The sequence below is a fragment of the Pholis gunnellus genome, assembly GCF_910591455.1.
Source record: "Pholis gunnellus genome assembly, chromosome: 9".
NCBI lineage: Eukaryota > Metazoa > Chordata > Actinopteri > Perciformes > Pholidae > Pholis > Pholis gunnellus.
This window is the reverse complement of record NC_136535.1, coordinates 9,685,604-9,702,382: the sequence shown is the minus strand read 5'-3', so window position 1 is coordinate 9,702,382 and position 16,779 is coordinate 9,685,604. Positions and strand designations below refer to the sequence as shown.

Sequence of the window (16,779 nt, the reverse complement as noted above, 5' to 3'; positions counted from 1 at the left end):
AAGACGAGTCAGACTTGAATTACTTAGTCAGGGACATGCTCTAAAAACAGTGCATCCTCCACTTCCCATCATGCAACAGAACAGTGTCTTTCATTAGATCTCTCTGCCTCCAAAATCCCATCTTCCTTTAACCCCACCTCCCGTTTGTAGTGCAGGCTTAATGTTAAAAAGCCCAAGCAGAGATAACCCTGCTTACGTCATTGGGGGTGGGGGTCATCTGAGTTCATCGCAGTCTACACAGCTGTGTCTTCTCTGATGATACTTTTATCTTATATAATTGAGTTGAACCCTGCAGTGAGATTGTGTTTAACATCACATACCAAGACACATTTTTTTTGTATTATCATTATTTTTTACACTTGCCTACCACTAATTGTTACAAGAACAACAACACTGCTTCAACGCTAACAGCCTACATTACTTTGACATGGCAGGGAGCAATTATATCTCTTTCACAGGACACTACAGATTATGTGAACCAACGATGGGAAAAAGAGCTGAACACTGAAATAACTGAAGACATGTGCAAGTCCAAACAAACTCAGCTATGCTGCTGGAGGGAATGTGCCAAAATGATGGTTGATCATGCTCGCAACAATCCCAACAGTAATCTAAGTAAAGATGATACCTACCTCCGAAAGATCATGCTGAAAGCAAGTGAAAAGGCCACTACAAAATACTGGCAGAAAAAAAACTGTCTCATAGCTCGTGTCTTTGTCATACATGTGCTGGAACATACACATAACATACGACTCCAAAAAGAATTGGATAAATTCATCCAATGAGGCAGATTTTTCATAACTATTATAATGTATCATGTGCAATATTTTATTTTAAACTATAGATCCATATATTTAAATCTATACTGATATTCTCATGACCTCATATTTGTTTGCTTTTTGTTTCTTATTTGTCTTTTGCTCACTGTTCTTATAATGTGAAAGATTGTAATAAATAAAAAAGTCATTCCATCTGAATGCTGTAACTGGAGTTTGAAACTTGTGTGTCCTGTTTTTCATTGTCAGAGAAAGCATTCTCTTGTCTTATGTGCAGCCATTTCTTACAATGTAGAAATAAAGAGTAGTTTAGAAATGTCACTTTATATTTTAAAACCTGGTCCATAAAGGGCCACGCTGGGTGGAAACCAAGGTCAGCTTTGTTGTTTACCAGAACTGTACGGATGGTGCCTCTACCCTCCTATGGAAAACTAGGGGATCAAAAAACATGATCTATATAAGAAATCAAAAAACATCAATTCTTCAAGTCACTTAAATTAGTTTTGTGAATATTAAAGTATTCTTTTATAAATGTCTATGTGAACCCAATCATTTTGACTTTCTTTATATTAATGCGTGGGTGATAGTAGGGTAACTAATACATATGATATTCTTCCAAAGCCCCTTGTGACTCAGTGCTTAAGTCATTGCCATAACACTCTAAAGATAAACTTTATGGTAAACCAGAAGACTCCAGAGAGCTGCCTTGTGTTCAGAAGGAATCACTCATATAAAGCTGCTTCTACCTCTGAACATCTCACCAGTTGGTCATTGTTGCCAGTCCTAGGTAGGGATGATCCACTACATAGTTTTCTGTATATCCTCTCTGTGTATTTTGTTCCTGGATTTGTATGTGCAAAGCAGTGAAACCCTAAAACTATAAATTGTTATTCATGTACAGTAGCATATATAACATGTGATGAATGTGGACTGAAGGTGAAGTGGCGTGGACATATTCAGGATTTAATTTGGTAAGTTCTGTCCTTAGCAGAGACTTTACAACTTGCTAATAACTATAACTCATACGACTGGAATGTTCACACTTTTTACAACATTATCTCTGTATACATTTCTTGTCTTATTAAGTCTCTCATAATCTTGCTAAATTGATATTGTGTAAGAATAACTAGGCTACCTAATGAGGAAATATTGAACATCTTTTCAATTTTCCAGGAAGGAAGAGCATCAAGATGGAAAACCTGTACAACACATCATCTGTTCTGGTGCTAAATCGCTTTGACATCTCCTCTGAAAATGTCTTTCCTGCATTTCTTTTTGCAACTCTGAGCTACATGATCATACTTTTCTGCAACCTTATTCTAATCCTCACTATTGTACTGAGCAAATCTCTGCATCAGCCCATGTACCTAATTCTGCTGAACCTTCCCATCAACGACCTTATAGGCTCCTCAGCATTCTTCCTACATGTCATCAATGAAATACTGACAGACAGAAAGACAATGCAATACTCCGCTTGTGTTGCCCAAGCATTCTTTATCCACATCTATGCAACATGTACAGTGTTCATTCTGAGTGCTATGGCATATGATAGATACATTGCTATATGTTGGCCTTTGAAATATAACACTGTTATGACTTATGCTCACATTATGAGAATAATCACACTTGTGTGGATGAGTTGTTTAGTTCTAGTGTGTGTGCTCTTTTTTCTGCTGTTGCGTTTACCCCGCTGTCGATCTGAATTGACACACCCTTACTGTGACAATCCATCTTTGCTGTCTCTGGTCTGTGCCAACACAACCATCAATAACATTTATGGGCTTCTTATGACCACTATTTCACAAGTGTTCACTAATGGGATGATTTTGTACACATATCTCCAGATCCTTGTTGCATGCTTCAGATCCAAAAGATCCGACACAAAAGCCAAAGCTCTGCAGACGTGTGCGACACATCTGACAGTTTTTCTCCTGCTGGAGTGTCTGGGTCTTTTCACCATCATTTCGTACAGAATAAAGAACTTATCGCCACACTTAAGGAGGTTCATGGGGGTATCAACTTTAATTTTCCCGCCGACACTGAATCCAATCATCTATGGACTGAAAACAAAAGAAATCAGAGAAAAAGTAGTGCACTTTTTTAGGAATAAAATCCTTCCATCTTGAGCATGCAGAAAGCTAAAACTTATTTCAGTTCTGACACTGACTCTGTTTTTTTTTGTCTTGCTACCTTATTAATACATTTGTTGCTACTAAATTGAATCTTCCCACCAAAAACCCTGTAAATTTGGCTTTATTGTCATGTAAAGTTCAAGTTTGTGAAGAATTGTAATGCAAAGGAAAACTACAGTACATTTGTGTTTAACAGTAATTCACTTTTGACTAATGATTGTACAAAGTAATGCTAAATAATTACTGCCACATTATTAGTGCATAACTCATCATTGCGTTATTATTATTATTATACTACGATGCATGAAAAGCAATTTCAAGTGACCTCTATGACCTCGTCATTTTTTGTCCTCTAGCAGTATACAAACACTTTTATAAATAATTCACCAGTGTTTGTCAGTAATGTAATGTATATATATATATATATATATATATATATATATATATATATATATATATATATATATATATATATATATATATATATACCAATAGCAGCTAACAGCTGATATACAGTTATGATTTAATTGCATTCTTTTGCAAATGCCAAATAGTTGAACTTAACCTAATATGTTAAAAGGTAAAGCCATGATTTTAGCGTCTAATCAAAGTTTGCTGTGACCATGTTGTGATATTTCATTACTACACACCGCTCAAAAGGTTGTCTAACCAAAGTTTGTGAAACACTATTATGAAATAAACAAGACCACCTGAATTTTGAGTTACATGAGACTTGTTTGATTTGAGTTGATGTGTGCAGATGAAACCTATTGGATTAAGAATTAAAAAATGTGATTCAAATACAGTACATAACCTAAGTAGGAGAAGATGATGTTTGTATAACAGAAAAAGAAAAATAGAGACTAGTCTTGGACGGTTGTGACACAGAAATATGTTATAAACATAAACACAAATATAAACACCTGGCAAAGTACTCAAAACTGCTTCTGTGCTAGTTCCTGTTGCAGCAGGTGTCTCCAGGACCACGTTATGCCACGATGACTCACACACAGACTTACATTGTGCTGGTTAAGAATTCAAACTAGAGTCCCAGAGTTATCAGAATGTGATTAAAACATAGAGGAATGTCATATCCTTCCATTCAAGCCTTGCCAAAGTTGCACTGAACACATAACTATAGTATTGTGTGCATTCACAGTACAGAAACAGCAGAGGGCGCCATCGGTTCACACTGAATCTTTTTTAATCTGCTCTCTGTTGAATCAACACTTTATGGATCTGTTACATTTTGTGTGATATGCTGTCCTCTTGTGTCTTTTGAGGTCACTGCAGAGGGGAGGCCAGCCCTGAACCACATAAAGCTAGTAAGGAGCCAGGCATTTCTATAAAGCACACTAAAGCCAGAGTGAACTAACACCAGCGAAACAAAAATCTGGTTTTAGTAAGCTCAAAGAAAGTACATATGATACGTGGCTCCAGATAAACCTGAACACACACACAACAGAATCTTTGCTGTTTCACATTGTAGCACTTGATCTTAACCATAATGAAGAGAAAGAATCATTTTGATATAAATAGGTTTAGATCAGCTGCTAATCATATCATCTATCATCTAAAGAACCCTGATTACTTTATAACTAGTAAGTGCATAATAACTGTACACAACAGTGATGTTATGTTAGCCTGTCTTTGTTTAGCCTGACTGTCCTTGTTTTGGCAATGGATGTGTATCTTCCTGCACATTTCTTTTTGGCACTGTGTGTAGAGAAACTGGAAACCGGAGTCAAATGTTTAGACATAATAGGCCAATAAATGTGATTCTGATTATGTCCATTAAAGAAATGCCTGCAGACTGCTTTAAATTGTAAAGTTAAAATTATTAAATGAGTCCAAATTATACAATTTATAAGTCTATAACAGCTTGATTGTTGCTTTTGGTGATTTCTAGACACTTAGAGTGTAGATTCTACACATACAGCCTTAACTACAGTGTTTACAACTGTGATTAAGTCTACCCAGGAACCACTGAAAACCTACTTTTGCAATTTATGTTTTGATGTGAAAACCAAGCAAATCAACAGATACTTATAAGTTCATTGTAATTATATGCAACAATGATAACCTTTTAATTTAGATATCATGGTGAACGTGGAAAAAGTAAGTGAACAATTCTCCAATGTCAAAATGGTAAGCTGCCAGATAATAGAGAGTTTTGGATCAGCTATACAAACATTCCTCCCCCAGCAGTTTAATGTTGCATTCCAGACAACTCGAGAGAAAAAGTGCAATGGAACGCCACTCAAAGATGGAGTTCCTACTTCTAATCCGTCTGCCCCGACCTCATGAGGAAGCAATTGTCTGACGTCACACAGCGATGAAAGAGCACATTGTAAATGGTAAAACATCAACTAAAAGGCAACGTTAGGTATATTTGCCCGCATGTAATAAAAATAATAATGATATCGTTAAACCTGTTCTCTTAGTTGAGAACGTTTTTCCGTAGAGTTTAGATATGGGCTATATAAATAGAAAATAAATCCCGAAAATCATCGTGAAACACTGGGGCACCCCGTTGCTCACCTGGTAGTGTGGGGCCCTAACGTACTAATGTTAGTCCTCGACAAAGCAGCGCTGGTTGGGGTCCAACCCCCGGCCCTTTGCTGCATGCCGTCCACTTTCTCTCCCCAATATCCTGTCTATTTTTGTCAACACTATAGTAAAGGCAAAAACAATCAGCTGGAGCCACCTCAGCAAGTTGAAGTTAACTGAAATTAAGCTGAATTTGTTGATGTTGTGTATTCACAATATTTGAGAGAGTCTTTCAATGTCCTATGAGAGTAGCACACCTGCTTACTCCATGCCAATGGAGAAAACTATATGAAATATGATGAACACAATCTTTAAGAGTGCTGTGGATTAAAAGAAATCTTCAAAAGTAAAAAATGATCTAATCAGTCTTTTGGTAATCATTCTTACAGAGCCATGCTGAACTATACTTTGTCTCCACAATGTGGTCAAATTCAATATTGCACACCTTCATTTCATGACTCTGTAGATACCTCACATATATTCTACACAGTTCATTTCCAACTTATAATATTTCATTGTCTCCATTAATGTTTTATTGGGACATTGTCATATTTCTTAATGCAGAAGAAGCAGATAATGTAATCTTGCTAAATATCAATGAATGTGCCTGATTTGAACAAGCTAAAATACTTTGCAGTGACTGTACACTGATTTGCATTTAATGAATCCTCAAGTAATCATTAATTGATCATTTTATCAATATATTCTCCTTTGTTTTATTGCAAAACTGCAATAATAATGAATTCTCTAAGTTGTACATGCTTTTAAAAGGGTTTGTACAATCACAGTTAACTACTGGCCAGTACAATCAAGAGAGAAGTAAGACAAGAACTTAGTTTAAGAAATTAGTTAAAAATAAGAATGGGTCCTTGACCCCAGCTACACTAACAGCCAATCAACGCTGCAGTTATATCTAATTAAACCACAGAAAACTAAATGATTTGAAGTATGATTGATGTTGATACAATACTGCTACACTAACAATTTTACTCATTTGGGCTAATTTCCCTTAAGGTTCACCAAATGACTACTGTACAATACACCCTTACTCTAGAAATCCACAGTATATTTACTTATGTGGTGACAAATATGTTTTTTATATTATATCACAAAATATCAATGCTAACAAAATGAATTGATCAAATAGATAAATTAAAGTTAATCCATGAACTATAGATACATGTGCAACATACTGGGTGTACCACAAAGCTGATACAGTGTCAAACTTCACATGTTGAATAAGAACGTTTATTTAAAGTCTGCCAATTTGATAATACTATAGTTACATTAAAAAAAAGTCCTCACTTGTAGGAATCATTTCATATGTTGTTGCTGTTTTATGTCTTTTTAATGATCATATATTGCACATTGTTTTATTGAAAGATGTGAGGCTAATGCAAGCCAGTTTTTTATAAGTCTAATGCTAAAAGGCGGTTTACTTGTTTTGTGACTCAGAAACTTTGGGAAACCTATAGAAATTAACTACTAACCAGCATCTGATGACTTGGCTGTGAGCATGTCGTCACCCATCAGAGGATTTCTTCTCCCACTGAACTTTGTTACTAACATTGCGTCATGGCTACCGACGCTTGGTTACTGTTTCTTTCTTTAACTTTGCTCATTAGGTTAATGACTTCTATGTTGACGAAGTGTTGACAGGAAAGACGTGTCACTCTTAGCCCTGTGGACTGATGTACCCTCTGGTAATGAACCTCAAAGGATTTGGTTACACAATGCAGTAAACAGCTACTGATTTGTTTTGCAAAATGTCGAACAGTGACAGACAAGTGAGTTTGTAAGAGTCAAATAGTGGTTTGCATCAAAGTTTTACTTTATAAATAAAGAGAAAAAAACAACAACACTTTATTAGCTATGGAAATGGAACTAAAATATCTCACTCAAGTCGATGCCACTTGCAGAAAATAATTAGATTTGGTCATAGCATCCAGAATCCACATAAAGCTCAGTTCAGTAAGCTTGAGTAATGAACACCGCTTTCTCAAAGTTTGACATACAAGTGAAAAGAGACACTTAACTAGAATATCTTGATTGGGCCATAACATTATAAATGTAGGTCTTTCCAAAAGTAGTTAAAATATGCAATCATAAATTCACTTTAAGTTTTACTGAAAGGAGTTTGTAGTATTAAAATTAATTCAAAGCATAAAAACTAAACTTCATATGAAATATATATTCATACTGTCCCTTTAATATAACTGGTTGTTTTAGGGTAATTGTGGATAGTTTCAATGTTTTATGGAAATATCAAATTGATTGCATTGTTTACACAGATTTCACTGATACATAATATTGTTTATTCAGTATTTCAAAATGAAAAACATGATACATATCGCTTACATAAACATGCCATGATAAATAATTGATCAACATCATCCAACTTCAGGTCCAGACTGGGATGATCATTTTTATCCTAGCTATGATATTAACCGTCGCTTCTAACTAGACAGGCAACTAAATAGTCTTTAGTTGCTGTTTTTCTTTTCTTTTCATCCGCAGCTGTGAGGATTGACTTGTGAATAGCTGTCCTCAAATATAGTGAGACATGTTATGCCAATGTTAGTTTAAATACATTTCAAACATGTACAACATTTCATATATCGTTTTATGAACACCTACAATGGCATACAGTTTACTGACATAAAACAGTTAACAGGCAAACAGTTTAGAAAATGTGAGTATGAATATATTTTAGCATTTTAGGATAACACTTTGACCATAAAAGGATAAACCTGTTATTGTAAAATCACAGTTTATAAGAATCTACTGAGATATCTCAACTTTTTTGAAGATGTTAAAAATCTTAATTTTAATTTCTTTCGTCCTAAGACAGTACACCACAGGATTTAACAAAGTTGGACCGAGGATGATCCCAATCATTAAACCATGGGTAGCTTCAAGAGTTAATACGACGCCTAACCTGGTCAAGACGATGCGGATTAATGATGGAACGTAATAACCTGCTACCACGATTAAGTGAGTCAAACAAGTGCCGCCCATTTTTCGTTTGTCATTGTTTGAGGACAATTTCACAAAAAATAAGATATATAAGTATGACAGGCAAATCAAAATTAAAGTGAAAAAATAAATAAAAAAGAACATGATGGAAACCATATTGAAATAGTAAGTGGGGTCAACACAAGTAGTTCGTATTATGGCAGCATAGCCACAGTAAGTGTACTGCAGCTTTGAGGAGCAGTGAGGGAGAGGAAGCAAGGTTACAAGCAATACAGCCACAAGACTACAAGTAACTACCCACAGAAAACATATAATGACAAAACTACGCACATTTGTTAGATAACTCTGGTACTGAAAGGGATAGCTAACAGCAATCAATCGATCAAATGCCATAGCCGATAAAGCTAACATCTCCATCGTCCCTCCCAAGAGTACAGCAAACATTTGAACTAAGCAAGGCACATATGAAATAGTATTAACCCCAGCAACTAAAACCCCAATCATTGTTGGAGTGCTACTGGAGGCGTGCAGTATATCAACAACAGCAAGGTTGCAAATCAGAAGATACATTGGTTTGTGTAATCTCTTGTCAACAATAATGAAGAGGATGTTTAATATATTGGCTAAAATGATTAGAACATAGGTAATCAAAATAACCACACCAACCAACATAGGTCTGTTGGTTGATTCAAAACCACCAATAACAAATTCTGTTACTTTGATTGAAGCATTCTGCAAAGGCATATTCAACAAAATATCAAGATAAAATAATACAAAAAAGAAGTTGAGGAAAAGACATTGTAAATTAGAACCAACTGTAACCAGTCAGGTTTTATAGCTCACGGGACCAGAGACTTTTCATTGGGAAGACCCATCGTCCAATCACATTGGACATTGTTTCCAGCTAATTTGAGCTTGTATGTGGTAGCGTAAATCATTTAGCAAAATTCTGCACAGAAATCCAATTTTTGCTGCATGTCAGTTAAGAACTTATGTAAGAACTGCATTTTTACGTGATTAGATCGAGAGCACTTCTGTAGTGGAAAGTGCTCAGAAACCCGCTCATTGTAAATTTCCTCTGAATGACCTCGGTATCTAGTTTGTGGTTGTGAAGTTTCATGAGGCTGTGATTATCCTAGAGGTCACAATAGGTCATATTTTACAGTGACATAAAGTCTCACTATATGAAATGGCTAGTATGGGGACTAACATACTCACACATCCATACAATTAGGATCATTAAACCCAAAAGAGTCTTTCCTGTCACACCAAATTTATGCAATTCCAAGACTGTTTCGGGATCCACGTATGCAGAAATATTGCCCCAAACTGCATAGGTATAGAATAAAGTAGCCATGTCTGTAAAGGGTAGACTTGTGGGTACCTAGATAATCCATTTTCATTCAAGTATCTTGAGTTAAGAGGTCAAGTCTCCCCATTGAAAATGGCCATGCCAGTCTTTCCCCTGCCAAAATTTACCCTAACTTTGGAGCATTATTTAGCCCTTTCGGACAAACTATTATGACTTGGATGGTACCAGTGGATTCCTTATGCCTGATTCATATTTCTGATCCCATGTGTTTTGTGCTGGCACTTCTCGCGCAATCCAACATACAGTATATATTGCTGCAATTCTTTGTGGACTGCGGGTTTGAAGCCGCAAGTCCGGCATTTTTGCCAACATTATCTTGGATTTTTGCCGTCACCACCTTTGTTTATTGCAACCGGAAAGCGGAAGAGACCATGTTTGGAATGCGTAGGAGTGAAGTTGGGACGCCATATAGGGCTCTGGAAGTGGTAGCTACTTCTACATCCCAAGTTAGCCCACCCTAAAGAATACCCTGCTTTATGGTCTATTTTACTCTAAATGTGACCATCATTTACAAGAGGATATCATGATTTGTTGAAGAAGACTTGAAACTAGCTATTAAGACCATAAACTCATGGTCACAATATTTACTAAGGTAATAAATCAAGTGAGAAGGGTGATTTTATCATAGACTTCCAGACAATCAGACTTCTTTTTGCAACCAGAGGAGTCATCTCCTGATGGTCAGTAGAGAGACTGCAAGCCTAAAGGTGCGTTCACATCAAACGTTAATCGCGTTATTCGTGCAGCGTTACTCGCCGGGGACCATGGTCATTTGCGTGAATCGCGCCAGATGCGCCAGAGAGGGGGCGTGGCTTATTGCCCTGGAAGCCGTTATTAACTCAAGTCATTTATTTCTGCCATCAACCATGGAAGAAATAACTTCTATTTCTGCTTAGTACTTGTTGTGGAAGTCCCAGATATCCCGGGAAACTAAGCGCTAAACTTGTCTGGGTTCATAACAGTCCGGAGAAGCTCTGTGTATTTTATCGAGATGTATTCACTGTGTCGAGCAAGCCACACGTCGGCAGGTTTACTACAGCTGTATGAACACAACATAAACTGCTGTGATTTAACTGCAATAATCGGAGAAAAAGGGTTGCCGAAATAACTATGTAATGACGCCGATTTGTAAAAAGTTTGAATGTTTTGTTAGTTCTCTCCGCAAGACGACAAGCAAATAACTTTTAAAATACTTCTTTTCTCAATGGAGCTCGGATTGATCGGTGCTATTCTATGCCAACATTGTAGCAGCTCCAGCAACACATCCTGGCGTAAATACGGCAGCGTCTATGGCATTTGTTTTTTTTATCCCCCTTTGGATAAAGGCTAGCTTGTCCTGTCCCATCATCATGTTAAGCTATGTCATGACTCCAGCTCTGTACATATTGATGGTCTCGAAAGCCAAAAAGCGTAGTGTAGCTCAGACAATGTTGAACTTTTCCTTTAAACATCGAGGTGTGGTCAGAACTATTCGATATAGTATATGCTACATTGCATATACAGTTAGCATAGAGTAAGCATGAATGAGATGTGACATAGCTTTAAGTGACCGGTCTCAACAACCAGTTTCAGGAACAATGATCATATTCGAATATCCTCACCTGTACTTTGTGTTAAGTGCTAGTTAGCAAATACTAGCATACTAAAGATGGAGAAAATGTAAAACACTACTGCTCTATGTAGTTAAATTGCTTCAAAACTAACATCTTGTAAACCTCTACCCTTACAAATCTCATGTCATGGAGGCAGAGTGACGTGCTTGTTTTGGGATCATCATGACACTCAGAAGCAACAACACAAATGAGTTCCAGGAGGAAGCTAATTAGTGTCTCGTGTGTGTAATTTAAGTGTGCATGTGTGAGTGTGGGCCTCTCTGTGTGGTGAGTGTCTTTGTACCTTAGTGAATTCTCATCTCAAAACAGTCTTATGCAATGTTGTTTTCTGTTGAACTACTTTTTTACAATAGTCAAGACACAATCGAAGAATCATCTCCATCACAGCTAGGAGTTCTAAATCATGGAGGGTAGAATTTACAAAAGAGCAAAGAGAACCAATACTTTCTATCAATAAGTTTCTACTTTCTGGAAAAGTAACAAAACCTCATATTTAAAGGGCTTTAACAAGCAAATCTTTGACAATTTAAATAAATAAATGACTGGTGTCATTGACTAATTATCATTATTATTATTTGATTGCATCTAAAATGAATGTTGTGCTTTTGCCGCCATCTTTAGAGATACTTGTTTGAAAACTGAATTCAGGTTTTACCATTTAGAAGAATGAAGCTTCTGTACTACTTACAACACTAATCACGCTGCTGCTGCTACTCTTTAGTGTAGAAGTGAAGACCACCTAAACAGAGAGCAAATCATGGCCAGGACCAGTGTTTAGGGACCGTTTTGTTTGATGTTAACAAATTAATCGCACAATACACGGATAATTTATTGATATACCAACAACTTAAAACATAAAACTCAATAGTCAACAAGCTTCAGATGTCATGCTTATCCTTTGCTTGTAAAGTTATGCTGTAAAGCAATGCACTCAGAAGAAACACGTGCTGTGTGCTGAGAGAGCACCATTAAACACTGGGGATATTAACACTCCCTCCTCAGTATTCATTTAGGTACACAGTGGGGGTTTGTTCAAGTGCAATTGTTTACTCCTGTGGGACTTATACTGCTTTAGCATTATTAAATAAACAGTTCTTTCAAACAACCATCATGGGATGAGTGTTGCACCTATTGAGAAAAAACAAACTTATGAGACAAAGTTACTATTACCATTAATGTCTATCTAACGGATGCACGTCTATCTGCTTGATGAAGTTATCTCATGACACTTTTTATATGGAGCAGCTGTAGACTCTTCAATGTACAGACCCAACAGTTCCCACAATGAGCGACTTTTCCTTTAACAGGAAGAAACCTCGAGCAGAACAAGATAGAGAGGGAGGGAGAAGAGAGAAAGACATTAGTGATCCACAGAGAATAAAAAAGATGGATGTGTACCTTCATCACAAGATATGCTTCCCAAAGTCTTTTTAAGAGCTGAATTAGCCGGCGAATCGGCAGAATATGCTGCCCAACAGTTTGAGAACGGTAAGTGTAAAAGGTTGAGTCCTAGAAATGTATATAGTTGGCTGAAGTCTTATAAGAGTGACACATACTTTGTCAACCAGTTTATACTAATACATTAAAACCATTAAAATAGAATAAATAAACAAAGACAATTAATTATACCTCAGATAAAAATGTGCTATTGCTGCATTGCTATTGTTTAAATGTTTGAGATGATGTTTACCGTGTTTTATCTGAAGTGTTGACTCACTGACCCCATATTTCCTTTTCAGTGTATTGAGGACATTTCTGCTCCATCATGCCAGAGGGAAATCAGAGCACCGTGACTGAATTTATCCTTACTGGATTCCCTGGACTTTATCCAGAGTACCAAGGCCTTGTCTCAGCAATATTGTTCTTAGTTTATGTCTTAACTTTGACAGGCAATGTTACAATTTTTTTTTTATTTGCAACCAACCGAAGTCTCCACAAGCCAATGTATTATATAATTCTAAATCTGAGTACATGTGACATCCTTTTTAGCACAACCACTTTACCTAAGATTATCAGTAAGTATTGGTTTCAATCAGGGACCATTTCATTCACTGCTTGCTTTGTCCAAATGTACTTTGTTCACTATCTTGGCACAGCGAATTCCTTAATTCTCTTCCTGATGGCTTTAGATAGGTATTTGGCGGTCTGCCATCCTCTCAGATATCCCATTGTTTTTAAAAACTCCACTATCAAAATTCTCAGTATTACAGCATGGGTTATGTCCCAGCCAAGCAATTTAATGATAACTATTAGGGCATACCCTCTCCCGTACTGTGCCTCTAACATAATCAACCACTGCTTCTGTGATCATATTGGTATCACAACCCTGGCATGCACTAACAGAGCCCCTTATGGTTTTCCTGCTTTTGTGCTTGCAATGGTTTACTTACTGGGACCTCTGGCATTTATACTGTTCTCATATTGCTCTATAATTATAGCAGTACTTAAGATTGCAAATATAGAAGGTCGCAAAAAAGCTCTGTCCACTTGCAGTACTCAGCTGATTATAATCTCCCTCTATTATTTACCCAGATGTTTTGTGTATTTAGCCAGCAATGTTGGCATTACATTTAGTGCTGATATGCGAATAGTAATAATCATGCTGTACAGCCTTTTCCCCCCTATGATTAATCCACTTATATATTGCTTAAGAGCTAAAGATATGAGAGAAAGCTTGTGGAAGCTATTCACATCACGCATCATTCCTCAAAAAGCTCAAGTTTCATCTATTAACAACTGATAAAAAAATGCATTTATCAATGTTTCTCCATTCTGCAGATTTAGCCTCGTCTATTCGGGTGGACTGAAACGTTTCATAAAAAACACTGATTGGGGAAAAACTGAAAGCCAAAGCTGTCACAATGTTAACCATGTCATTTTGAAAAAAAACAGCTTAAAATGGATTTGCTCAACGTATGACACAATATTTCATATAAGGGGTACATTTTCAATCAACCCCTAAAATTGTCAAATCTGACCTACACTGTATCTTTGCAATGTCTCACATATTTCCTGTTCATGCAGTTGTTGCCAGGCCAAAAAACAAAAAACGCTGCCTGGAAGTGGGAATGAAGTAGTTATACTACTTGAAGTAGTGAAGTAGTTATACTACTACTTCACAGAAACATTTACATCGTCTTTTGATCTCAGAAATGTATTTTTCTGTAATATACATTATACCACTGGTCAAATAAATACTGCTTATCAAGTGTCTGTTCTACTATTCTATGGAGGTCATTGTCTTTTTTATATTCAGTTTAGATTTCAGTGAAGTTTTAGATGTGCTAAAGTACATTTTCAGAGCAAGCACTTTGACTGCAGATGTTTGATTTGACCACAATATTAACATAATATTACTGTTACATCGGTAGCAACATATATACAATCCTCTGTAATTTGTGTGTTTAAACAATGTGTTGTATTTAGCCAACGTAATGTTTCTTTAGCCAAAGCAACCGGTACTTCTCATTTATCATTACCGACTAAAGTATTTATCAAGTATTTCAAAATGAAAAAATATCTTGCAATATATCGCTAACATAAAAATACCATGATAAATATTTGATCTGCATCGTCCACCTTCAGGGCCAGACTGGGATAATAATTCAGGCTGTGAATCCAACATCAGCATAGGCCAATCTCAACACATTCACAAGACCCACGAATACTTTAACCATTTTGTTGAACATTTGTTACTGTTTATTCCATAAATATATCTGTTGATTTTACTATAACTCACAAAACAGCTTGAAGAAAATTCTAAATAGTTAAAAACAGTGTCTTTAGTTACAAAGGTTAGTCAACTGAACTACCATAATTAAGGCTTCAGGAATACATATGAACATATACAATTCTTGTGCAGTTTTGTGTTTTTCCTCCACCGGACAGAAAAGAGTAAGCAGGTCTTTATTTTTGATCTCCTGCTATCTTACATAGCATGATTAATTGTTTTTAAAAAACATATGTTGAACTCTGGTGTGCTCAGAGCTGGCTTCTCAAGGCCTGAAGGTCTCCCTCTCCCCCTCTCTCTCTCTCTCTCTCTCTCTCTCTCTCTCTCTCTCTCTCTCTCTCTCTCTCTCTCTCTCTCTCCCCCCGTCAGCTTTATTGACCATTACATGACCACATTACAAAATACAGTATTGCCAATGCACTGCATGAATATTGATAGTTGTCAAATACAAACATCTATCATTATACATTTATGTATGTATACATTTTGAACAGTTTACAAAACTCCAACACCAGAATTAACTTTTTTTTTCTTTACAAGGAAACCAGGGTACTTTTTTACAATAAAAAGTAAATCACTGATATAGTATGTTGCTTATATTAATACACATAAATATAAAGATCGTATGAAACTCATCACTACTAGCATGTCAGCTCTGCTTCAAACAGATGGGCACTCTCAACCAAGACGGTTTAGTTCAACATGTCTCAAAGCAAAGTATGGAGAGCAATTCAACCCTTGTAAATGTACATATTCATTCTGCACCCAACAGACAGAAATATTAACTGTAAATTTGCCACTTCCTTCATCTCGTTCCTTGCCCTCATTTGTGCATGTGCGGGAGCGCCTACCCAGTATGCCTTGCAGGAAGACCTGTCCCTACCGAGTCTCCATAGCCCACTGACCGCTAAACACGAACGTTAGCCTAGCTATGATATTAACCGGGGCTTCGAACTAGATAGGCTCAGTAGGAGCAACTTCACATTTTGATTCCCGTAGTCCGAAGGTACGATAACCTGTCCAAGCAACTCAAATAAAAAAATGTAATGACAATTTATGAATACTAGTTCTGATCAATATTGCGGCACAAAATGACCTGTAAAGATTTTGAATATTGGAAGTTTTACAAAATGTTTATGATATTGATAGTGATTATAACAATAATTATTATTAGCATTATTATAGTAGCCTCTAGTAAATTAAAAAATATTTGAATATGTAAAACTATCAATTATTTGTATTTGTATTACTATCATTGTTATTATTCAAACTGTGTCTAATAGATTAGTTTATAACAGAGGTATTTAATTAAAATTCAACGAGGTCCAGGAGAGAGAATTTCCTCATGCAAAGGTCCGGAACATCACAACAATGTCTAACTTGCGTAATTATTTAGTCCCATATTGAATTAGCCAACAGTTGCATTAACGTCTGTATATAGTCAACAACTGACTGTCATTTCAAATGTAGAAAGGTCAATTGATCATGGATGGGGCACCTACTTACACGTTCCTTTGCCTCATCAAATCCCGGCAGCGTGGTAGGGGAGTGCAGTAAGTGATGTACTGGTAGGGGGTCCCCGAACAGAGCTCATGGGTCCCAACTTGCAGTATACTGGATCCATCCCTTA

The 16,779-nt window shown here is 36.5% G+C and overlaps 3 protein-coding genes across 3 annotated transcripts; 2 read left to right on the top strand and 1 right to left on the bottom strand.

Annotated features, from left to right (window-relative positions):
- Positions 1 to 1,966: 1,966 nt before the first annotated feature.
- Positions 1,967 to 2,902, top strand: LOC306701024 (olfactory receptor 52B2-like; the record flags this gene model as incomplete). Its single annotated transcript, XM_079166238.1, has 1 exon — positions 1,967 to 2,902. One exon carries the CDS (start codon positions 1,967 to 1,969, stop codon positions 2,900 to 2,902), a length of 936 nt encoding a protein of 311 aa, XP_079022364.1.
- A 5,337-nt stretch (positions 2,903 to 8,239) lies between these two features.
- Positions 8,240 to 9,178, bottom strand: LOC306701148 (olfactory receptor 13F1-like; the record flags this gene model as incomplete). Its single annotated transcript, XM_079166401.1, has 1 exon — positions 8,240 to 9,178. One exon carries the CDS (start codon positions 9,176 to 9,178, stop codon positions 8,240 to 8,242), a length of 939 nt encoding a protein of 312 aa, XP_079022527.1.
- A 4,006-nt stretch (positions 9,179 to 13,184) lies between these two features.
- Positions 13,185 to 14,159, top strand: LOC306701147 (olfactory receptor 2AT4-like; the record flags this gene model as incomplete). The annotated part of the gene is made up of 1 exon (XM_079166400.1): positions 13,185 to 14,159. The coding sequence occupies one exon, from the start codon at positions 13,185 to 13,187 to the stop codon at positions 14,157 to 14,159; it is 975 nt and encodes a 324-aa protein (XP_079022526.1).
- Between the last annotated feature and the right edge of the window lie 2,620 nt (positions 14,160 to 16,779).